Source organism: Bombyx mori, chromosome 15 (genome assembly GCF_030269925.1).
Source record: "Bombyx mori chromosome 15, ASM3026992v2".
NCBI lineage: Eukaryota > Metazoa > Arthropoda > Insecta > Lepidoptera > Bombycidae > Bombyx > Bombyx mori.
Genome location: NC_085121.1, coordinates 13952941 through 13979878, shown reverse-complemented (window position 1 = coordinate 13979878; position 26938 = coordinate 13952941). Strand labels below are relative to the sequence as shown.

The 26938-nt window shown below is 37.4% G+C and overlaps 1 protein-coding gene across 1 annotated transcript in view; it reads left to right on the top strand.

Moving 5' to 3' along the window:
- LOC101746276 (uncharacterized) overlaps positions 1–3084 on the top strand; it is a 35394-nt gene extending 32310 nt beyond the window's left edge. Inside the window, exon 8 of the mRNA XM_004922968.5 lies at positions 701–3084. Within this exon, the coding sequence (XP_004923025.1) occupies positions 701–836 (136 nt within the window). The 3' untranslated portion in view covers positions 837–3084. The remainder of the gene's footprint in view (positions 1–700) is intronic.
- Positions 3085–26938: the final 23854 nt, after the last annotated feature.

Genomic DNA, 26938 nt, shown 5'->3' with positions numbered 1-26938 from the left:
TAAAATTTAAAATCGATGCCTCCAATGAACACTACTCTAACTCAACATTTTGAAATTTTCGTTTTTCTTGCAAATCGCTTCACTATGTTAAAAGTATTACAATTAATCATTATTGATGGGGTTCTAAGCAAGAGTGAATCAGCTAGTTACACAAAAAAAACATAAATATATCTGCAATAATAAAGAATTTATCAACTTTTTTCGTTTAAACGCTCCTCCTGTAAATCTACGAATTTGGAGTTAGCGTAGTGTTCATTGGAGGGATCGAAATGGTACGACACGACGTGGACACGACCAACACGAATGAGCTCCCCTCCACGGTGTTTCCCGAGCGCTATGACATGTCCTTCTTTGAACGAGGCTTGTGGAGAGTATTAAGCGGCAGGCAGCGGCTTGGCTCTGCCCCTGGCATTGCTGACGTCCATGAGCGACGGTGACCACTTACCATCAGGTGGGCCGTATGCTCGTCTGCCTACAACGCAATAAAAAATAAAAATAAAACGTATTTCATTGGAAAAATTGGTACCCGCCTGCGGGATTCGAACACCGGTGCAAAGCTACATACGAATACACCGGACGTCTTATCCTTGAGTCCACGACGACTTCAATACAGTTTAATTGACTGTTTAATTGTACATAGGTACCAGAAGTTTCTCACAGTACCACTAATATAACAAATATAACAAATATTCTATTCCAGTTACTCCCGTTCAGGACGCTCTGCTCGCGACCTCCCCCTCAGAGATCCGAGCCTCGAAGCCTTGGAGGAAATGGAGGTGTACCTGTATGACTATCTTAGCGGAGGGGGCGCCTTCGATTTTGACCTCTACATCTAAGTACTAGCGTAGTACTTGACCTCTGCATCTAAGTACTAGCGTAACACTAAGATACGATAACTGCTTCCTGAGTCGCGAAAGGCGAGCAATTCCCGACGACATGGCGCCCTATCCTGCAGTCGGGTTTCCTGTGAGCCTATCGCAAAATCTAACATTAATTTCACGAAAAAAAACAACAGAAAAAAACTAGCTTTAGCCATTTGAACGCGAAAGCTAGTTTAATAATCAAGGAATATTGTAACACGCAAACAAATATTATTGTATTAATATCAGTTCTGATATTGTGTATACGGGAGGGAGAGTAATATTGAGTTCTGTACAATATCGATTATTAAATCATGAATAAAATTAAATTTTCATTTTCACGTTGTAATTATTAAGAGAAATCGTTTATAAAATCATAATTAAACATCTTTGTATTATTATTTTCGTATTTAATCTACAAAATATTATCAATACTAATCAGATCTCAAATAAATTATAAATTCAAGGGTGAACAGAATATATTTAGTTTTGACGGAAAACTTTGCATTATAGACATTAAAAATATCATTATTTTTTTTAAAGTATGCTAAAAATTATCAATTAAACTTAGCACATCATTCAAAATTCGTATTACAAAAAAGTATATTTTAAAAACATTTTATATCATGCCATTACTTTCATTAGTTAGCATGCTATTAATAACAACTAGTTTGGAATGTTATTACATTAATTATGTCCATTTAAAATTAGTTTTTTAATTAAATATTGTATTTTATCACTTGTATCGGTGTGGAACGTTTGCTACGAAATATTAAATTTCTAAATTCGTATTATGTAATATTCGTAAAATAAAAAATTAATCAAAATGTTACCGTAGCAAATTTCGAATTAACTTGTCTCCAAAGCTATATTACACAGCTTTTTAGATGACTTAAAATTTACTTATACGAACATTGCATTACAATTAATTTAAGTTAAAAATTTAGTTAATATTCATCATCATCATTCTGATCAAAAGTATGCCTTATAAATTAATAAGTACTATATACAGGGTGTAACAGAATGATTCTCCAAGTTCAATATTAATTTATCTAAGCCAAGCGTTTACGTTTTAGTATAGAGAGTTAGTTTGCTCTTCTATTCTCAATCGAACGCGTATTTTAGTATTGACGTATTAAGGATCAGCAAGAACCGCTTTCTTCGTTTACAGAAGTGATTTTACTACACCCTGTATAAAACATATTTTCATAAATTTAAAATTTAGTATTTTAATATCGGAATTCCACATATTAATGTGCTAAGCTAACTATAAGCTTTACGTACTGTTAGAATAGGATCTAACACTTGAAAATGTATTAACGCTTGCGCTCTGCAGTGTTGCGATCACGTCCTTACGGATCCATCAGATCCAATAACCCTTTTATTAGACGCCTTCAGCTCTAACATTAGAAGCAAACTTAGGGACCCCGGTAACCGTACTCGTCAACCTCGACAAAGAGTTCGACGTGCAACCTAACCCATGCATCGGCCCGCTGAGTTTCTCGCCGGATCTTCTGAGCGGGTCGCGATTCCGATCCGGTAGTAGATTCATTCGCGAAGCAGTTGCTCTTGAGCTGTTAGGTCTCCTTTGGAGGCGCTCGGGCAACTGTTAACAAATCCCACCCCTCCTGGTTGACCATTTGCTCGCCCACCTATCCTAGTGAAACCGGAAAGGCACCTGGGCCACCAGTAATCACTGAATCCAAAAAAATGTGTTGGTACACTTTTAATCATACATTGAGTAGAAAGAGGGTAGACAGATTTGTCTGCTCCTAAAGTCGCAGTCGTCCTACTACCCTCAAATTAAAAATCGTGTTAAGAGCTCTTTGAATAATGGTATTTATTAAAAAAACTTATTAATTTAAGTAAGTAATTTAAATTCAATGTGGACCTCGGTTTTTTAAGTAAGTAATTTAAATTCGCACCTCAGTTTTTATTTTATTAGTAAATTTTATGATGAAAATCTGTTTGAAACCATATTCCCTGTATATTCCCATTTGCAATATTTGATTAGCGTTAACAAGAAACTACTGTAAAACGACATTTAGTGAAGCAAATCAGAGTTCTAACAGTACGTAATTAGCAAAATATATACGTAATTAATATTAATTAGTTAATAATAAATGTACACGAAATGCATTTACTAATGATTAGAATTAGTTACGTTTTATATCATTAAGTTATAATTTGTAAAATTATATGAAAAATAAATGCTCAAATATCAGATTTACAGTAATTATTTTAAACGCTAATTCACATCCCACAACACGACCCGAATGTTAACTTGGCAATTTAGAAGGAATGAAAACCCTTTGAATTATCCCGGGATAAAAATTTGCTTGCGTCACTCTCTAATCCGTTAGCTACCTATCGATTTGCTAATATCTATATATAAATACGTGAAGCAAAAACTTTGTATCCCTTTTTACGAAAATCACGCGGACGGAGGAGTATGAAATTTCTCACGCTTATAGAGAATATAGAGAAGGACTGCAGAAAGTTAATATTTTCTTAAATTATGCATAAACAATACATTAAATCAATAAAAAAAAACATTACACACGTCACCATGTATTTGACACATAGACGCATGCATACTATTTGTTTATTGTCAAACTTTACTTATTGTTTAAAGTCTGTGGTCAAATTGACAATAGATTAATATTGTTTGTCTTTATTAATATTTGTCTAAAGTGCCGTCTTGGTGAAATCTGTGATTATAGAAATATAATAGTCTTTGATAATAGACTGTTTTTTTTTCAACAATAGAATCATAACAGTGTACAAACTTATAATTTCAATTAATTATATAATAGTCGAATTTCGACTGCCCAGGGATCACTAGTATTAGTTAATGGTTCACAAAGCAGCGAGCCCACTGTCGTATTAATTATAGCAAATATACCCTACCTCACCCGAGTCATGTCACTCATCATATTAAAAAAGTATTTCATGTATGTATTAATATACTTAATTAATCAATAATCCGGATAATAAATTATCTTTGTGCCAAATTTAATGCGAATCAATTCAGCCGCTTATGTAATAATGGGTAACAAACATCCGAACAAACCAATTTACATATTTAAAATATTATTATTGATTCAACCAATGTTTGCTTGATTCGTACGATTTTCTATTTTTTTTTTATTTCGACACACGCTCCTTGGGTCCGACAAATAGATTATTGTATTAATATTTCATAGTGCATGAAAGGGCACGTGTCGTGCAAAGGGACTGCAAAGGTCAAAACGTCTGAACCTTCATTAGCCTGTCAAACAGTAAACGACGCCATGATATCAAAATTATTGAATTATAAACACGAATGGGCGGTTAAAGTACTTTTTTGTAATTTTCCTTTTATGACAAACGAACATAGGGCCTACTGACATAAAGAATGACTAATGCTGACAAGTCTCCTCAAATCTCATTTGAAGATGAACATGTGAAATCGTTTAGGAAACAGGGTTATAGGAAATTCATTCCAGTCAATAAAGATATCTGTGAACAAACTATAATAGAAGTATGGTCAGATGGAAGATGATGCAATCGTAAAAAAAAACGATAGGATAATCTCAACCAATTCATCAAAGTACATCTCATAGAACGTACGAGAAACAAAGGTTACGTATACTCGCATGTACATTGCAATTGTGGATTCGCCTAAAAATAGGTGAAGGTATTTTGATTTATGCACTCTAGTGATGCTTAAGGAGCTCAAAAAACATGTAAATATGTGTACAAGCCACAAGTCACAGATTCATGCGTCAGATTGCAAGACCTGAACTTATCTAAAGTAACCAATAGTACCCACATCCAGAGAGTTGAAATTTAAATCAATGCCCACATCAGTCATATATAAATAAAAAAATAATAGAATAGTACCTACTTTATTCATAAAAAAAACCGCATCTGTTGGTGAAATTCAAAACCCTTTTGTGAGAACTAAAACCAGACAGACCCTTTCTCCGAAATTTTTGCAACTAATAACAAAAAAAAACCTACAAAAAAAAACCAATATGGCTGTGTTTGTTCGCAAACGTATTTTTGTAAGTACAAAACTTTCTTTCGGACCTCATTTGAAGTGGTGTCTCATTTTTTGTACGAAAAATATTACCTGCTCGTAAAGAAAGAGATGATTCGGTGAGAATATTTCGAAATTCGCAAATACGTGGGTTAGGAAAGGCTTCGATTTTTTTTTATTCGCTTTATCAAAGCCCTTTGACAATTTGAAATATCAGGTCAGGAATTTTGTATACTCGGCTTTTGCCAAATATAGATGTGCCCTCGTTGGACATTAGTCCAGCTATTAAAGGCGATGCTCGTCTTCTAAGAGAGGGGAACCTCGTAGAAGTCTGTAAGCGAATAGTAGTCGTAGTAGTAAGCGAATGAGCGCGAACCCATCTCTCTCCGTATCGATGCGTCGTGTCTTACGCAATAATGCCCTTACGCAAGAATGCCTTTAGTGCGATACTGAAATTGTCCTATATCTGTTGGATCCTCTCATTCCACTATCGGTGCTTTTAGGTATTCCAAGCACCGATAACGGTTCTCGTCGAAAGTAAAAAGTTCGACTTGCAATCTAAGCGATTTGGGTCCGGTGGTAGATTCAACAATGCCCTGTTCTCGCTAGGGTAGATATTAGCAAATTCTTTCAGGCTGAGAATGTGGGAATATGCCCACAATCATACTGGCAGATAAGTAGGCATACAAAAATGATTTATATACTTTCATGTTAAGCAGCTAAATAGCTATTAATCTCATCAATAAGCCGATATTGTAATATGTTCAATTCTATCTCAAACAATTCTATCTCTCATCAACCAATGATCATTGTTCTATACTCTTTATTTAAACTGTGTTACTTATAATATTTTGTATTCAAGTTTAACAATATTTGCTATGCGTATGTGCATTACTATAATTCTCATGTTGTATTTGTTAGTTTAGTTATAATATGTTATTTGTTCTACACACACTCATCACTTTTAATTATTATTCTCATAATCCTCTCGCAGGTCTGCTGGAAGAGATTTCTGAAAGAAATAAGCAGCGCCTTTGTACATAATTTTCCTATTACTCTGTACTATGTCTTCTTTTCTGTGTGTACATAAATAAATAAATGTTCATAAAACTTAAAATATTACGTCGCATTTAGCCACATCACATTCTTCAATTCCAAACTTTTATGACACTCTACAAATCAATTGTTCTAAACGTAGATCCAATGAAATAACAACGACATGACACAGGACAGGATCGATTGGGTGCTTTGGTTATTACGTTTCTGTAACTTCGACTCGCAAAAGCTTGCAATGAAAACAAAGAAAATGAAACAAATAGACCTAACACAATAGTAATGCACTTTCTCTTCTATTAAGGGGGGTGTTTTTATTCAAAGAATTTAAAACAGAGCAAAATTTGACAGTGAAAGTTGTCCTTTTGATACGAAGATGTTTAAGACAGCATCACTGTTATATTTTGAAGTTTAACAACAATGAAGGGTAGCGGTAGTAAACTATTTATTAGTGCTCGTTTGCATTTGGTTCTGTTGTGAAGTTCATTGTTAAGTTAATTGCATTAACTTTAATATACAATATTTGGTCGTCTTGCTGGTTGCTTGCGTGCTTAAAGATCGTGTCTTTTGTACCACAGAGTATATTTGTTAACGTCATTGGTAATCGGGTACAGAAATCGAACTGCGTATGGCACGGTACAGTTATGGGTAACTCTAGAGAAGGATCCCATATTGGGATCGCACATTTCAAAAATTGGTTTTATTAAAATTTTATTAATTTATTAGCAGCAACTAGTTAAAAGTATTCTGGCGATAGCCATTAACACCTCGGCTGCGGCAAGTAAAATCATAAACCTTCAGCGTTGCGGTGGCCAATTCTAATGTGCCCCTAACTATGTTTCCACCAATGCATGGCAGGTCTTTCTCAACCCATCAGCACTAGGGTAGATTAAAATGCTATCACTTGGCGAAAATATACTGTATACCATTTATAGTATAATATAGTAACTAAGTAAGTAAGTAATGTGCGGTTTTTTTATTTATTGCTTCGATAGGTCGACGAGCTCACAGCCCAACTGGTGTTGAGTGGTTACTGCAGCCCGTAGACATCTACAACGTAAATGCGCCACCCACCTTGAGATATGAGTTCTAAGGTCTCAAGTAAAGTTACAACGGCTGCCCCACCCTTCAAACCGAAACGCATTACTGCTTCACGGCAGAAATAGTGGTGGTACGTACCCGTGCGGACTCATAAGAGGTCCTATCACCAGTCTCCAGTCCAGAACCCGTCTGCTCACCTTCATCCAATAATACTATAATACTTTGATAAGTTCCTTCTACCTAGGCGGATACTCTTGGCAGAGTAGTCGTGGCTATCGATGTTGCGTCTCATCATCACCACTCACATCCAAAGCAGCCGTACGTCGAGCGATGGTCCTCTATTGGAGCCAGCTGTTAGAATCGCCAGCACGTTGTGCTACGGTGGCTTTCGTAGGACTAGTAATGAGGTCAATCCAACGCGTGGCCCTGTATAACAAGTCTTTTCATGGAATCTTCCTTTCTGGAGACGTGCCCAAAGAACTTGAGAATTCGTAGCTGAACAGTCGACGAAAGTTTATAAGTTATTCAACTAGTAATACTGATAAATATCATTTGACATTCTTTTTTTTGCACGCAGATGCGTATTAGCAAATAAACACTTATTGTAGAGATGCATTTATTATGTTTCATGGCTGTGGATAGTCAACTCGTTCGGTGCACCTTTTCTCTGATTTAGGGTGAATGGCACAATTATTTTTAGTGCCGACTAATAAGACATATTTCAGAGAATTTTAATTTTTTTCGTTGTAAAAGCATGTCAGCTAGTAGGCACATCTGAAGAGAGATTGATTCTCGAGATTTGTCATCCACGATAAGCGTCTACGTTACAGCTATAGAGTGTGCCAAAAGTCAACAATAAAAACTTCCTACTGCTTGTGTATGTCTTTCAGAAACTTATAAAACCAACCAAGACTTACAAAAGTGTGAGCGCATAAGAAGTCAACTCAATTACCACAGCAACAGAAAAGAACATATTTCTTGCTTCAAATGCAACGCCAAAAAATTTACGGCCCACATAATAGGGACTGGTCACCGTAGCTGATGGATATTAGCATTATATTTACCTGTTTAAGTTTGATTTAAAAAAAGCTATGCCATGAAGTCGTCGTGGCCTAAAAGGATAAGACGTCCGGTGCATTCGTGTTGAGCGATGCACCGGTGTTCGAATCCCAGGCGGGTACTAATTTTTCTAATGGAATACGTACTTAACAAATGTTCACGAGTAATCACGATTGACTTCCACGGTGAAGGAATAACACCATGTAATAAAAATCAAACCCCCAAAATTACAATTTGCATTTGCATAATTACTGGTAGTAGGACCTCTTGTCAGTCCGCGCGGCCCTGTCTATTTCTGCCGTGAAGCAGTAATGCGTTTCGGTTTGAAGGGCGGGGCAGCCGTTGTAACTATACTATATGAGACCTTAGAACTTATATCTCAAGGCTGGTGGCGCATTTACGTTGTAGATGTCTATGGGTTCCAGTAACCACTTAACACCAGGTGGGATGTGAGCTCGTCCACCAATCTAAGCAATAAAAAAAAATCATATCCTTCATGAAACATCTGAGTTGGGAGTTCATTTCAAATTTGGATGATCCTTAGCTAATAGCGGTCACTACCGAGAAAAGTGACAAAAACAAGCACGCTTACCCTAGCCGACCAAATATAGAACACCTTTCGCAGGTAAGCAAATAATGTATTTGTGTAAAAGAAATTTCTGTCAAATAATCGACTGCGCAAGTGTTGTGCGCAACAATGGACGACAAAAACTATTCTTATGAAAGGATTGATGTAAGTCCTGCTTTGAATTCGTTTGGAATTGCGATTATGCATGACCGGAGGAAATCCGCACAAGGTGTTTTGTGCCATGTATGCTACATGTGTATGTCAAAGAAGGATATCTTATACGAACTTAGCCTTCAACTATTCACTCTGATGAAACATTAATGGCAACATTCTGGTGTTCTTACGTTAATGGCATGGTCTAAAGGTAGATGGTAGATACCAGACCGTAAACTCCAAAAAAAAAACGTTAATGGCAAAGAAATCTTGTTTTCTTCTAGATAATTAGACGGTAGTTAGCAAAATATTCGCATATCGACGAATACAAAACGGAGACTGAAATATTTGAAACGTCGTTTGTAGTGAAATAAAAAATTAAGTTAAAGTAGCTGTAATTATGTTTACGGAAAAACCGGACAAAATACTAAGTGAGTTTTTGGATATTGTTAGTGTGTAGTTGAGATTAAGAATTTACCCACCTGCTGTAAAGTGGTTCCTGAAAATCACATGATATCACAATGAAAGCCGCCACCTGCATTGAGATATGAGGCCGTCACAATTGCATTGTACAGCAAATGTCCCATCCTTCAAACCAGAACGCATGCTTCGCAGCAGAAATTGGCCAGCAATGGACAGTAAATGGTTAGGTACCATTTACTGCGAGCAAACGATTACAAACAGGGAATTCTGGTTGGCGAATTGCATCTGACTTATTACTCACAGGACGTTGTTGACCCCTCTATCCTTTGCGACACCCCACTCCGAAACCCTCGGAAAGAAATGTTCACGATTGACTTCCACGGTGAAGGAATAACATCGTGTAATAAAAATCATAATTTGCATAATTACTGGTGGTAGGCCCTCTTGTGAGTCCGCGCGGGTAGGTACCACCACCCTGCCTATTTCTGCCGTGAAGCAGTAATGCGTTTCGGTTTGAAGGGTGGGGCAGCCGTTGTAACTATACTTGAGACCTTAGAACTTATATCTCAAGGTGGGTGGCGTATTTACGTTGTAGATATCTATGAGCTCCAGTACCCACTGAACACAAGGCGGGCTGTGAGCTCGGCCGCCCATCTAAGCCATAAAAAAAAAAAAAAAAGGTCTGATGCTAATTTTTGACACCGCACAGCCAAACTCAACCAGTGGATTCAGAGACGTTGTTTTAACATTCCCTTCACAACGTCTGTAATAGAAGTATCTTGTCATTTACTTTGTCGATCAAATATAGTATTCTTCCACCACCCTTAATATTCAGCTAACTCTAACCACTAGTCGGGTACAAGACTACACAAATGAGTAAAATACTTTTATATTTATGACGCTAAGTCGTCTGTGCTAAAGGTTAGGGAAGACATGTTTACAGTGCTAAGATTTCTGCCTCTCTTTTCAAAGATACTTTTCAGCCACAGAAATAAATCAAATCTTGATATTTTTTCTGTGGAGTCAGCAATGACAATCTGATGTCCGTTGACTTCGAGAAAGATTGAGTACCGTATGTATAGTAACGTCGTCAGAATAAAAAAATAACAGAGTATTAATTATTGATCATTTTAATTTAGCAAACACATAAAATATTGAAACTACTTAAGGTTTTTTTTTTCCATTAATCAACGTTATTGATGGGTTTTTTTTCACATAACGACAGTATGGCGTCCACGCAAAAAAACCTATGTAAATAACACAAAATATTTATTTATTTTTTATTTATTTATTACACCTCATGTAAAATTTACATTGACGGACTTAATGCCTAAGGCATTCTCTACCAGTCAACCAAAGGTAGTGCAGAGTAAATAGTGGTAGGTGCAATGAAATTTAGTTTAAATTACAAATACATACACAAAAAGAATATATATATACACAATCACATATACATACATACATACATATATACATACATACATACATATGTGGCGGGTAGCCATCATACAACGCAAGATAATTGACAGATGCCTGAATCTTGCTTACGACATTTTCAAGATAAAGCGCATATATACAAGTTCCGAACAACAACATTTGGATCGACATCAACCCCACGAAAAGCACAACGCCTCTGGGACTTCGTATCCGCGAATAAAATTCTCATAGACGAGCAGTTTGGATTCCGCGCCCTCTTCTTCGATATAGCGAAGGCGTTCGACAAAGTCTGGCACAACGGTTTGATATACAAACTGTATAACATGGGAGTGCCAGACAGACTCGTGCTCATCATACGAGACTACTTGTCGAACCGTTCGTTCCGATATCGAGTCGAGGGAACGCGTTCCCGGCCCCGTCACGTCACAGCCGGAGTCCCGCAAGGCTCCGCCCTCTCCCCGTTACTATTTAGTTTGTATATCAATGATATACCCCGGTCTCCGGAGACCCATCTGGCGCTCTTCGCCGATGACACCGCCATCTACTACTCGTGTAGGAAGAAGGCGTTGCTTCATCGACGACTTCAGACCGCAGCTACCACCATGGGACAGTGGTTCCGGAAGTGGCGCATCGACATCAACCCCACGAAAAGCACAGCGGTGCTCTTCAAAAGGGGTCGCCCTCCGAACACCACGCTGAGCATCCCCCTCCCGACTAGGCGCGTCAACACCTTCGCCCCCGCCGTTCGCCCAATCACGATGTTCGACCAACCCATACCGTGGGCCCCGAAGGTCAAATATTTAGGCGTCACCCTCGACAGTAGGATGACATTCCGCCCTCACATCAAGACGGTACGCGACCGTGCCGCCTTCATTCTAGGACGTCTCTACCCGATGATATGTAGGCGAAGTAAAATGTCCCTTAGAAATAAGGTGACACTCTACAAAACTTGCATACGCCCCGTCATGACCTATGCAAGTGTAGTGTTCGCTCACGCGGCCCACACTCACTTAAAAACATTCCAAATTATTCAATCCCGTTTTTGCAGGATAGCCGTCGGAGCCCCGTGGTTCATCAGGAACGTCGACCTCCATGACGACCTGGACTTAGAGTCCATCAGTAAGTATCTACAGTCGGCGTCGATGCGCCACTTCGATAAAGCGGCACGACACGAGAACCCTCTCATCGTGGCCGCCGGTAACTACATTCCCGATCCTGCGGACAGAATAGAAAGCAGTCGACGTCGCCCAAAACACGTCATCTCGGATCCTCCCGATCCACTAACGGTGCTTCTAGGTACTTCAAGCACCGGTCATCGTTGTCGTCGAAGCCGTCGCTTGCGACGAAGGGCTCGATGAGTAAATTAACCCACAGACATAGCCCACTGAGTTTCTCGCCGGATCTTCTCAGTGGGTCGCGTTTCCGATCCGGTGGTAGATTCTGCGGAGCACGGCTCTTGCTAGGGTTCGTGTTAGCATCGTCGTCAGGTTTGAGCCCCGTGAGCTCACCTACAAACGTTAGGGTTACGCTGGAATAGCCTCTCAAGGCTACCAGCTTAGGTAGGAAAAACAACAACATTTGGACTTTGGACCGTCGGTTTACCGAGCAAATTAATATCACCCGCTCGGTGGAAGATCTTCCCTTTGTCGTCTAAGCATCCCCAAATATATAATAGTTTATACACTATTAAAATGAATATAAGGAATATACCAATGTTCTATTATGTTTTTTTTTTCGAAGTTTGCCCGTATATGATCAATAATTGTTTTTACGGCTTACTTTTAAGAACTACCTATATTATTTGATGCTCTATAATCAGAAGCTGCAACTCGTTCAACGCTTTTGGAGATGAACCCATTCATCTGTGAGCGATTTCCCATAAAGCCCATAAACTATGAGACCTTATTTATTTATTTATTTGCTTTGCTTATGATAGTTGACGTTTTTGAAATGTCTTTGTACGATACATGGAAGCCAAGAGGTCCTACCACCATTTACTGGTGGTAGGACTTGTGACATCATTTACGTCATAGTTCTTCCATCCACAGTGACGTCATTTGCAAAACATAGAAATTAGTTTTGGATTTAAAAAAATTGTAATATGATTTAAGTTCGGCTTTTAGTATTAGTATTTTTTATTAATATCATATATTTCATAGCCAATTTATAAATTTCAAGTAAATTATTAACATATACAATTAATCACAGTTATTTTTGTTTACTATTAATAAATCACACAAGCGTTGTGCTAATGGTAAATTTAAAACGTTAACGTTAGCTTTTTGTTTACCTATTTTTAATATACTAAATACCATATAGTAATACACTGTTATTTCCCCAAATAAATCAATAAAGGGTGGTACCTATACATGCGAGCTTACAGTAATAATAAATGATGAAATACGTACTTAACAAATGTTCACGATTGACTTCCACGGTGAAGGAATAACATCGTGTAATAAAAAATCAAACCCGCAAAATTATAATTTGCGTAATTACTGGTGGTAGGACCTCTTGTGAGTCCGCACGGGTAGGTACCACCGCGCCTATTTCTGCCTTGAAGCAGTAATGCGTTTCAGTTTGAAGGGTGGGGCAGTCGTTGGAACTATACTGAGATCTTAGAACTTATATCTCAAGGTGTGTGGCGTATTTACGTTGTAGATGTCTATGGGCTCGAGTAACCACATAACACCAGGTGGGCTGTAAGCTCGTCCACACATCTAAGCAATAAAATAAAAATCACCTTCAACTTCAAATGCGAAAGTAAAAAACTGTAAATACTAAATGATCGGCTCCAACCGATCCGTACCAAATACACACACATTTGGAACTTGGAACTTCATTCGGATTCGTAAGACAGGAGTGTGAACAAAATCCTTAGAGAGGGTGTGAAAACACTGTCAGTGTCGTGGCAAAAACAAGTTCAAGTGTCCACGTGCTGTGGCAGGTGGTGAGCCTAACGAATAGGGTCCCACGGGACGTGAACTGCGCATTCCGTGGCATTTCCTGAAGACCACTCCTAATTAGAAGCCAGCAGGCATAGGTGACATCCCTTAATTATGGTAATGAATCGTCGACACTCAAAATATCTCAGACAAACTTTTGTACACGTTGCGATTGAAGTTTCTGGAAGTTAAAACTCTACTAGAGGTCCCGCAGTAGTCGAAATTCGACTATAATTAATTGGAATTGTAAGTTTTTACACTATTATGATTGTATTTTATATTTCTATAATCACAAATTTCGCCCAGGCTACACTATAAAAAAATATTAACAAAGACAAACAATATTTAATCTATTCTCGATTTGACCACAGACGTCAAGAACAAAAGTTTGACAATATATAGTATGCATGCGTGTGTGCGTCAAATACATGGTATGTAGTGTGTGTAATGTTTTCTTTATTGATTTAATGTATCTTTTATGCATTATTTTTTGCGCAATAATAGCGCCTAACATTTTAATTAAAAAAAATACAGTGGTATTTTTAGTGTACTGGATTAGTGAACGAGTTCACGGTCCGTCTCTTGTTAAGTGGCTACAAAAACCTTTAGGCATCACAACGTGAATGCCAGCCTCAAACAGGAATGTTTTATGGCATTTAAAAGTGGTATATTGGTAATCATCTGCCTACCACCACTACCATCACCATGTCTACGCTTCCCGCTAAGCATGCATTGACTTCAAAGAATAGTACCTACAGTCGTCCTGATATAAAATTAACACGTCGAACTCTTGTTTGAAAATAATTGGCGATATTTATTATAAGACAGCTTAGCAAAGCAACTGATGTACTAATTCAAGCCTTAACTTTAAAATGGCAATGGACTGGACATGTTGCACGCCTTCAGGACCAGAGATGGACAAAAAAGGTAACTATATGGACGGGTCCACTAGGAAAAAGAAAGTAGGGAAGACCATATACTAGATGGGAAGATGATATAAAGAAAGTAGCAATTACAAACTGGGTTAAAATTGCACAATCCAGAGAAGATTGGCTATCTTTGGAGGAGGCCTTGACGCGACGAGGAGTTCTTGCCAGTGAGAAATAATACCTAATATTATTCAACAAATACATTATTTATTAGTTAAGAATTGCATTATTTTGTTTTTTTGTTTTTATGTCACTTGTACGAAATAAAAGGCTTTTTTATTTTATTTATTTATTGTAAGACAACTTCGTCCAACTGCGTACAAATTAAAAAGATATATAAAATCTTAAGCTAATCAACGATAATCTAAGTCAGATGCACTTGAAGCGCAGTGATGCACAAAACACTTTAATCAAAAAGGAATAATGTAATAATCCATTGTAATCTTATATTTACGTTGCATAGCTGAATTTATAACGAACTAGAGGTCCCGCAGTAGTCGAAATTCGAGTATAATTAATTGGAATTGTAAGTTTGTACACTATTATGATTGTATTTTATACTTCTATAATCACAAATTTCGCCAGGACTACACTATAAAAAATATTAACAAAGACAAACAATATTTAATCTATTCTCAATTTGAAAACAGACGTCAAGAACAAAAGTTTGACAATAAATAGTATGCATGCGTGTGTGCGTCAAATACATGGTATGTAGTGTGTGTAATGTTTTCTTTATTGATTTAATGTATCTTTTATGCATTATTTAAAAACAATATTAGCATTGTGCACTCCTTCTCTATATTCTCTATAAGTGTAGAAATTTTCATACTCCTCCGTCCGCGCAATTTTCGTAAAAAGGGATACAAAGCTTTTGCTTCACGTATTAATATATATATAGATAGCGGCCGGCTCCGGCTCCGCCCGGGTTTTTAACAAAAATTTCAACGATATTTGACGTTAGTTTATTTTTTCAAATAAAAGAACACTTATTGCGGCATAACTATAATAGTTAGACATGCTGTCCCGACACTTTTTATAAATAATAATGTGTTCTACAAAGTCGTAGTACTTTATTTTATTCTATCATCAATAGTTTTCGCAGGGCACGCGATGTAAAGAATATTTTATGCAATTTTTTTACACCTTGGGTTACATTATTGGAGTTTTAGTAAGGTACCCAATTTTTTTTTTTTTTTATATTATAACCTATGTCACTCGGGAATAGTGTAGCTTCCAAGCAGTGAAAGAATTTTTGAAATGGGTTCAGTAGTTTCGGGGCCTATTCAATAAACACAAACAAACAAATCTTTCAACTTTATAACATTAGTATAGATACTACACGATAGATACGTTCCTACAAAGTCCCGTGTTATGCCAAACCATGTTACATCGGACTTAAAACCAATAGAAAAAGGTTAGATTTTTTTAATAATGAACTACTCAACTATGCTCGTGTGTACTTTTTACCTTTTTATACATTAAAAAATAAGCAGTAAAATTTCGATTAATCCCATATACTGTGTGTTCATAGTGCTTAATGTTATTTTCTAAATAACTTTAAACAAAAATCTGGTTTTTTTTTTTTTGGAACGAAGTTCCTTATCGCGCGTTGTGAAAGGGGGCTAGACGGAAAAAATTCTTACGAAAAGTCGTCACGACACTTTTTAGATCCGTCATTCTGACCAATCAACGTGTAGGCGCTTATCGCGTGACATTGCTCGTATCCGATTGGTCCGCGTAATGAGTACAGTTTTTCGAGATAGCGTTTCAACAATAGTAATTTAGTTAATAGTATTGTTTTTTTCTTCTTCTAATGCCGTAATTTATTATTATAACGTAAATAAAAAAAAATACAATTCCTTCACTAATTAATCGAAAGGAACTTCGTTCCATCCGGGGGTCCCTTGACACCTCTGAAGTTTTTTTTATTGCTTCGATGGGGGGACGAGCTCACAGTCCACCTGGTGTTAAGTGGTTACTGGATTCCATAGACATCTACAACATAAGTGCGCCCCCCACCTTGAGATATAAGTTCTAAGGTCTCAAGTATAGTTACAACGGCTGTCCTACCCTTCGAACCGAAACGCATTAATGCTTCACGGCAGAAATAGGCAGGGTGGTGGTACCTACCCGTGCGGACTCACAACACGTCCTACCACCAGTACATACTATTAAAAGGCATACCTACAACTACTGATGGTAGGGTGTCTTGTGAGCCCGCTCGTGTAGGTAACACCACCCTGCCTATTTCTGCCCTGCAAATATAATGCATTTCGATTTGAAGGGTGGGGATGGGGTGGAAAGTTGTACTGTAAAACTGAGACTTAGAACTCGTATCCCGAGGTGGGTGGTAGCATCATCATGTTGATGTCTATGGACTCCAATAACCGTTGAACACCAGATGGGCTGTAAGCTCACTCCACGTCACTGTTAAGTTTAAATTTTAATTTCATTACGTAAAAGCCGGTGTATTATTTGTGATGTTTACTTAAGTGCAAGCTTTTAGAACTCAACTCAGCTTTAGAACTCATGTCTCTAGTATGGTAGAGGCATTAACGTTGTTGATGTCTACGGGCTCGCAACACTCAACACAAGGTAGGCCTTGAGCTTATCCACTAGCTTATCTTTTTCATTTTTCATTATTATTATTATTTTTTTAATTGTATTTTTTGACTTGTTTTTTCTTTTATTGTAAATATTTTTATTTATTTAAAAAAAAAGAAAATATTTGAGAAAAAACAAAAAAAAAAAGACCGCTGAGTTTGTTTCGCCGGTTCTTCTCAGGACTGTGGCTTTTTTTGGAACCGGTGGTAGAGTTTACATTCTTATTTTTATTTTGACATTCAACAAGTGTGTCATACTGACATCTAAGTTGAAATAAATGATTTTGAATTCGAATTTGAATTTGAGCTTAAGCAAAAAAAAATATGCAAGATTTAATTAATATTAATAATTATTTATTAATTATTTAGTAGTTTTTGTTAAATAAATAAATGTTTAATTATTTTAGCACTAGATTTAGATTTAATGACGTCAATAATGAGTTTATTATTATCTAGAGATGTTATTTTGTGGATGATCTTTGTATGTAACCTAAGAAGGTAATTCCAAATTCAAATTAGGAAAATGTGTGATTTTTATTTATTTTTCGTACAGTCAAGAAGAGTGAATCTAATGAAGAAATTCGATACATTAATATATTATTATACATTGTTTATCGATCTACTTCCGCATCCTCTTAGCAGTGTACATTTTTGAGTTTTTTTTCTTTCTTTTTCTTTTCTTTCCTAAAACAATAAATCAATTTCAGCTACACGACATGTGAACCGGCCAGTTCCCCACTTCCTCCCGCGGGTCGAATAACTCAAAGATCAGGATACACTTGGCGTATTCCCAAAACAATCGTAACATCAACCGAGATACGCAGACTATTCGCTTTCCCATAACATTACTTGTTATTAAATATCGATGAATTGGCATATACAAGTTAACGTCGGGGAAAAGTAATCGAGAATAAATATTGTTAGGGGACGATACATGATTACCTAGTATTTTTATGTTTATTGGTAATTTTCATACAAAATAAGTCGAATGTGATTAAGTTACTGAATGCTTTTCTAGAATGTCAATATTCAAAGTCGTGGCCTAAAGGATAAGACGCCCGGTGCATTCGTATCGAGCGATGCAACTGTACCGGTGTTCGAATTCCGCAGGCTGTCACTAATTTTTCTAATGAAATATGTACGTGCTTAATAAATGCTCACGAATGACTTCTACAATATAGAAATAACATCGTGTAATAAAAATCGAATTAGCAAAAATTACAGTTTGCGTAATTACTGATGGTAGAATGTCTTGTGAGTATAGATACCACCACTCTGCCTATTTCCGCCGTAATGCAGTAATTCGTTTCAGTTTGGAATGTGGTGTAGTCGTTGTACTATAAGCTTAGAACTTATGTAGGGTGGGTGAGGTCTTAAAGGGGGTGGTAATGGTTATATTGTTGATGTCTATGGGCTCCGGTGATCACATAACAACGGATGAGCCTAAGCAATGAAAAAAGCACTCTCTATAGCTTTTTTCTAACTATTATGATTTACCGTGTAATATTCTTTGATACATATTATATACGAATTTCTTTATGTCCGTGTTTTTTTTATGATTGAAGGATTATTGGTGGCCCGGAGGCTTTTCCAGTTTCACCAGGACATGTGGGCGAGCAAAGGCTCAGCCAGAAGGGGTGGGATTTGCTAACAGGTGCCCAAGCGCCTCCGAAGGAGGCCTAACAGCTCAAAAGCAGCTGCTTCGCGAATGAATCTGCTACCGGATCGGAATCGCAACCCACTGAGAAGATCCGGAGAGAAACTCAGCGGGCTGATGCATGGGTTAGGTTGCACGTCCGTGGCTATGCAACGCGCAGTTTTATCCCATTGAGTTTCTCGCCGGATCTTCTCAGTGGGTCACGATTCCGATCCGGTTGTAGATTCTGCGAAGCACTGCTATTTCTAGAGCTAGTGTTAGCTAATTCTCTCAGATTGAGCCCGTGAGCTCACCTACCTGTCGGGGCGTAGCTAGAATAGCCCCCCGGGCTATCAGCGAATAGGTAGGAGGAAAAACGCGCGGAGTTCGCATGTGAAAATCGATAAAAGCGAAAATTTACATTACTATCTGCCTTAAACTAGACAATATTTTACAGCCATTATATACACACATCAAAATACAACAACAGAAACAACGCACAGCCCATATTAAACAAGATAGTGTTGTCTCGACATAATTAATTCAACTGAAAAAAAAAAACTACACGAAAAAACCTACGCGAGACGAGTAGTGCCGATTTCTAAAACGTAGCGACAAAACCGCTTCGCATACGCCAGCTTAAACTCTACGATGATTTATGGTGCAAATTAACGAGAGCATATCCTCATTCCCGAGCCTCGTTTCCTGCTAGAACGAATACGTATTGAGCCTAATGGAAAAAATGCGGACAAAAATCTCAAACGAACCTTTTGGGTAGCGAAGCGGGATTTTTTTTTTTTAAATAGACCATTAAAACTCTTTTTGGGTTCCGTGTCGTGTGTTTTCCGTACTCGCCAAAATGTTTCCTACTTCCCAAATGCGATATTTAAACTTTTCGTACCTAGTTAACGAAAAAGGCAAGATGACAATTGTTTCTTTGTTGTTTTATTGTAGTATGCGAATGGACGAGCTCACGACTCACCTGGTAATATGTGGTGCCCTGTGGCGGTAGACATAATAAAACACAAGAGACAGATGCTTGAATCTCACTAACGTCATTTTCAAGATAAGTTCGATGTATACCAGTTCCGAAGAATGATATTTGGACCGTCGGTCTACCGAGCAAGATCTTCCCTTTGGCATTACTTCTTAGAGCCCAAAGCACAAGACTTAAATGCCTAAGAGAAAAAAAATTTCATTTTTGCTAATTATTATACTTATACATATCTATAATGGCTTAGGTTTTTATTTATTTATTGCTTAGATGGGAGGACGATCTCACAGCCCACTTGGTGTTAAGTGGTTACTGGAGCCCATAGACATCTACAAACGTAAATGCGCCACCCACCTTGCGATATAAGTTCTAAGGTCTCAAATATAGTTACAACGGCAACCCCACCCTTCAAACCGAAACGCATTACTGCTTCACGGCAGAAATAGGCAGAGTGGTGGTACCTACACGCGGGGACTCACAAGAGGTCCTACCACCAGTATTAGGTAGTTTTACAGTTAAAGCACGCTGCGTTGTATCTAGTAACAGCAACCATATTTTTAACCTTATGCGAATGTTTTTTTTCTCGTACGTAAATGTATATAGGAATAATTTATTACAGAGCCGGCAAAACGCGGAATCCGTTTGACATCCGCATGCCGTTCGGCTCGTGTTACACTCTAGTTTTTAAGCTTGAATAGAAGAAAAAAAAACAATAAAAAGTTGGCTACATTCGGCGGCTGAACAAGTGCCGCTGCCGAACTTTTGTTGGCAAAGATTAATATAGTTCAGACGGGATTTTTTATTTTGTTTTTTTATTTTTGGAACGAAGTTCCTTATGGGACGATGCGGAGGGGTACCCGAACCGGAAAAAAACGTCCGTAACGTAAGATTTTATGTTTGTTACCTCATAACTCTTAACTAGGTGAATCGATTTTGATGATTATTTTTTATTTCATTTAAATTTAGTCCAGTTCTGATAATGGTATCCATGAGAACACCATATAAGCCTTAAATTTGCATTAAGTACGTGCGCGACAAAATAACTCAATAACTCAATATCACGCCAACCGATTTCGATGATTATTATTTTTAGTAGGTATATTATTATATTAATTTGTTTTGGAATATCTTCTTCTTTTTTTATCAATAAAAAAATCATAATAAAAATGTATACCCGAATAGTTATTTTCTTTATACCTCGAATAGAACATAAAATTAATATTTTTATAATAAGGAACTTCATTCCTATCCGGTATCCCACGACACCACACATCTTTTTTTTTGACATGCAATAATAATCCATCCGCCTAGAGACATAATATGATCGAAGTCTGTATTGTTTAATGGCTGCCCTGAATATAGCACCGAAATGCGTATATTAAAAAACGAATTAGATGGATAGGCGCTTAACTTTTTTTTTATTTCTTAGATGGGTAGACGAGCCCACCTGGTGTTAAGTGGTTACTGGAGCCCATAGATATCTACAACGTAAATGCGCTACCCACCTTGAGATATAAGTTCTAAGATCTCAGTATAGTTACAACGGCTGCCCCACCCTTCAAACCGAAACGCATTTCTGCTTCACGGCAAAAATTGGCAGGGTGGTGGACAAGAGGTCTTACCACCAGTTAGACGACGTTAACTACGAGTGCAAATTTCAGAGCAATAAATACATCAATTCATTCCTACTTCTTTTTCCTACCTATGATGATAGCTATATCAGTGTTACCGAACAAGTAGGTGAGCTCACGGGGCTCAAACCTGGCGAAGTTGCTAACACTGACTCTACTAACAGCAGTGTTACGCAAAATCTACCACCAAATCGGAAACGCGACCCACTGAGAAGATCCGGCGAGAAGCTCAGTGGGCTGTGTCTGTGGGTTAGTTAACTTGCCGAGCCCTTCGTCGCAAGCGACGGGTTCGACGAGAACGATGACCGAATTTCTACTCTATACAAGTATCTTCTATAAAATTGTCTTTCCATAACACTTAATTTCTTGTATCCTTCTTCGAGGACTTTACTTCCCCATTTCGACAAAAGTGCTCTTTCAAAACCCTTCTAAAGCTTCCTGAGTCTATAGCTTTTTTGTTAGGGTCTTCAACTTGGAAACTATATTGGGAATTTTGTGGTCGTCCGATCATTCGGAGTGCCCGACCGACTATCGCTATCACTTCCAAAAGTCTATAACATCGAAGGGTGAAAAGCTATTTGGTTTAAGCGACATTTTTTCAACTTTACAGGAGGAGAGCCAATTAAAGTTTAAAATTTAGAAAATTTATTATAACAAAAAACTTCTTCAACTATTGAATGGGGTAAACTTAATTGAGGGTCAATTAAAAATCGAATTGTTGATACAAATACCAAATAAAAAGGACCTTTAATTACAAAGGTAAATGTCACGTATTAAGCGAAATGTCGCTTAAGCCAAATAGATTTTCATCCTTCGTCATAATTTAATTTTATATTTTAAATGCCACTTCTACAAAATGATAATCTTTGCATCGACCGGAGTGATTCATTAGCCGGGTCGTCAGTCTTCATTGCATGTGACGGAGATACTTTACTGTTTAAATGACTGTTTGAGACGTTAGAAAATTTCCTTTTATCTGCATTAATAATACGAACACACGTGTTTTTTTAATTAAATAGATAATTCGTGACATTCGTGAGGTCGGTTTTATTTCGATCAATTAAAATAATTAATAACGAACAATAAAAAGTCTTATTGTATTATATTTAAAATAAACGTGAAATTCAGTTTTTAGTTAAACTACCTTATTTTTATATTAATTAGTATTTGAGTAGCGTTAACATATTTTTTACGGTGTCAATTTAATTGAGTTATTAAAACAAATATTCAGAAATACCAAGAATTAATTGTAAGCTTTTAAACTTCTTCTTTTTAAACTTCTTTTTTTTTTGTGGTTGCTTGCTTGATTAATATTAAAATACGGGCAGCTAATCAACACTTATTGTATTAGGTCTATTGTGAGTACGCACGGTTAGGTTGTATTCTTGAGGGAGGACCGCGAATCGACAAACAGTCCGATATGCCTTTTTTTTTTCAGCCGAACCTCCTACGGGGTCCCCGCGCCTAGCGGGCGCGCGGGGTATGTGGGACTCGACGATCTGCAAGGTGTTGGAAGCAGACCGCCGGCCCAAGGAATTTTAGGGCCCACCCACTAAACGACTCCCCTGCACTCTTACACCCGACGTCCGATCCCCTCCGAGGCCAGAACCCGGATGAGGTAGGGGGGTTACCGCGGTCAACACTACAACCAGACGGCGCGGCTACCCCAAGGACGCTCAGCCGACGGAGCTTTCGAGGCGAATCGAAGACTCTGAAACGTCGGCCGTCTCGGTACGGCAGCCCGTCAGGCCGCCCAGACGGTGCCGCTGGTGTCCCAGAATACCCCGCTGGACCAGAACCAGCCCGCCGGGTCGGGAAGTGAGACACCGCCAACCGGTCGCTCTATTACTCCTTGGAAGCGCGCTGGAGTGCTGGTAGCGCGCCGTGCGGCCTCTACCCCCTCAGGTCGCCCCTTGACCTTCACCGGGGGGGCGGTATAATAATAAAAGTATTTAGTGTTTTACAAGTATTTTATTATAAAACATATAATAACACAATTAACCAAAGCACTAAAAGCAAAATAGTTGCTAGACATGATTTACTAAGTCCCAGTAATAGTTTGATTTTGAATCGTTTTTTTTGTATTTGTCGGCTGAACAAATTTGCTTCAAAATATCGAGTCTTGTTTTTAGATACGTGTGGAACTCCGTACATGATTTATTTATATTTAATTTACAGCATTAAGCTGGAGATGGGTTACAGCGAAGAACAGTAGAATGAAGTATTTTTTTAAATATTTAGTAGCAAATATCTTTTTAGTAATTTATTTAAATAAATTTATCGTTTGGTCTGTTTGCAAAAGCAGGGACTATGTCGGCCTTGCCGGGGACAGCGGGACAGAATGCCCGAAAGCGGGACTGTCTCGCCCAAATCAGGACCTATGGTCACGTTAGGTATGCCCTGAGGCTCGGAGGAGTGACGGTCAATCCAGGGTGGCTGGGAAAAGTTGGATGAGAGAAGCCGAGGATTGTGCTCAGTGGGAGCAATTGTAGAGGTCTACGTCCAGTAGTGCACTGCTATAAGCTGATGATCATGATGACGATGATGACGGCTAGGTTACCAAAATTCATACTATTTTTTTATAATAATTATTACGAATATAAATCTAAAAGTGCGTTTGTTTGTTTGTCCTTTGTTCACGTCAAACGACACAACGGATTGACATGATATTCTATTAAAGTTATTATTTTATGTCAATAGAGTGACATAAGCTACCTTTTATTCCGAAAAAAACATCTCATTTCCACAAGAAACTCTGTAAGTTTCCCTTTAACGCGTGGTCAAAGCTACGGTAACGGCGAGTGTTAAAAACCCACAACCATAGTGCCTATTTCAGTTGCAATATATTAGTCATTAGTCAAACAATGGCGTTTCGATTTAAATACCTCACGTCTTAAAGTCAGGGGCGACAATCGAATTATCTTATCAACGACCGTGAGTTCATCCATTCATTATCGAAAATTTTATAATACAGGACCCGCAATATAGCAAAAAGTTTTGTTTTCTCCGTCCAGAAACAATATTATCTATATCTATACGTGAAGCAAAAACTTTGTACCCCTTTTTACGAAAATTGCGCAGACGGAGGAGTATGAAATTTCCCACACTTATGAGAATACAGAGGAGGAGAGGAATACAGAGAATACACAATGCTAATTTTTTTTTGTACATTATTATTTATTAAATCAATAAAAAAACATTACACACACTACCATGTATTTGACACACACCCATACATATATTATAATTATACTCTTTGTTTATTGTCAATTGTCAAACTTTTGTTAACTAGTGGCCCCGCAGTAGTCGAAATTCGACTATAATTATTTGGAATTGTAAGTTTGTAGACTATTATGATTGTATTTTATACTTCTATAATCACAAATTTCGCTAAGACTATACTATAAAAAAATATTAATAAAGACAAACAATATTTAATCTATTCTCAATTTGGCAACAGACGTCAAGAACAAAAGTTTGACAATAAATAGTATGCATGCGTGTGTGCGTCAAATACATGGTATGTAGTGTGTGTAATGTTTTCTTTATTGATTTAATGTATCTTTTATGCATTATTTAAAAAAAATATTAGCATTGTGCACTTCTTCTCTATATTCTGTATACCTAAGTGTGAAAAATTTCATACTCCTGAGTCCGCGCAATTTTCGTAAAAAGGGATACAAAGTTTTTGCTTCACGTATTAATATTTGTTAATATTTAAACACTGAAGTATGTGTTTAAAGTCTGTGGTCAAATTCCGAATCATAGACCTATATAGGTTTCAGTGTTCCGAATAGATTAATATTGTTTGTCTTTAATCTTATTTATCTATAGTGTAAGTTTTGGCGAAATCTGTGATTATATTAAAGAAATATAATAAGTATTTGACAATAGAACCATAATAATGTGCGGACCACTAGTTTTTTTACAAACACGAAGAATCAATAGCATCCAAGTGTTTTCAACATAATATGCTTTTAATTATTAAACATGCAATATTAACTGTTTGAACAACTGCCGCGTGTCATTCTAAAAATACGTAGTAATTAAAATTATAATAAAAAAAAAAAAACAGAACTGAATAGGACAATTTTTACTAGACACTCCTTTCAAGAAATACGTAATTTGAAAACACAATGTGCAAATGAGCTATATTTAAATTATTATTGTATGTTAATCGTAAAGTGTATTATTAAAAATACATAAAAACAGCTTTTGTATATAATTTTCCTATTACTCTGTACTGTGTCTTGTTTTCTGTGTGTACATAAATAAATAAATAAATACATAAAGATAGAAAAATGAATAAATGCCTTTTTATTTCTTGCAAACAGTAATAACAGTAGTTACGATTGTTTATTCATAAACAATTTCATTTATAACTAAACAGTTATACACAGATGAAATCGATATCAGATTCGAATCGAGAAAACCGAATGGTAAACAGTCGACGTCGCCCAAAACACGTCATTTCGTCCTCCCGATCCACTAAGGGTGCTTTTGGGTACCCCAAGCACCGGTCATCGTTCTCGTCGAACCCGTCGCTTGCAGCGAAGGGCGTGGTGAGTAAATTAACCCACAGACACAGCCCACTGAGTTTCTCGCCGGATCTTCTCAGTGGGTCGAGTATCCGATCCGGTGGTAGATTCTGCGAACCACTCTGATCTTGCTAGGGTTTGTGTTAGCAACGTCGTCACGTTTTTGAGCACCGTGAGCTCACCTACTAGTTAAGGCTACGCTGAAATGGTCTCTCAAGACCATCAGCTTAGCTAGGAAAAAAAAAACGAGAAAAAACATAATAATAATGTGTAGTATGCGTATATATGAAACCGATGAATTCTTAGAATAATTACACCTTTTATGGGTGAAACAAACTAGTTGTGAATTGTTTTTTTATAAGACAATCCTCAATGCTGAGGGTCGTGGCCCCATGAGGCTTTCTTGGGAAAATACACGGTGGGTTCCCGCGTCCGTCCACGGCAGTGCTTTTGAAGAGAATTAGTTCTTCAAGGCCGCTAAAGCCTTATTTGGGTCCGGCTAATTAACCTATTTAATTAGATGCTATAAATGCTATAATAATATTATCCCGGCTATTTCTGCCTATATCATACATTCGAATTGGGACATCGATCTCACGTAACAAGATCAGTGTCGTTAACAACTTAATATCAGATGATTCATAAAAATGACCGTTAAATGTAATTATAAGGCACTGAAATTTAAGATCGATTTAACTTATTTCAATCGACACGTACAGCGCGATTAATTTCAAACTTTAGATGATTCTTCTTCTTCTTAGATCGTTCTTAGCGATAAGACCGTCCAGTGTACTTTTCCATGTTTTGTTCTGCAATTGTATTGGTGTTTTTTGGGAGGGAGAAAACCTGCAGACGCAATACCCTTAGAGTTCTGGTGGTCAATCATATTATAAGTACCGTCCAACTTCCCTATTCTTGTGGCCTACCAATCTTGGCTCTTTTTTGGATAACCGTTTCAACAAACCAATAGAAACTTTATAATTGAATTAAATAAATAATAGTTTAAAAAGCATGGGGTGCTTTTTAAGATATTATTGAAAT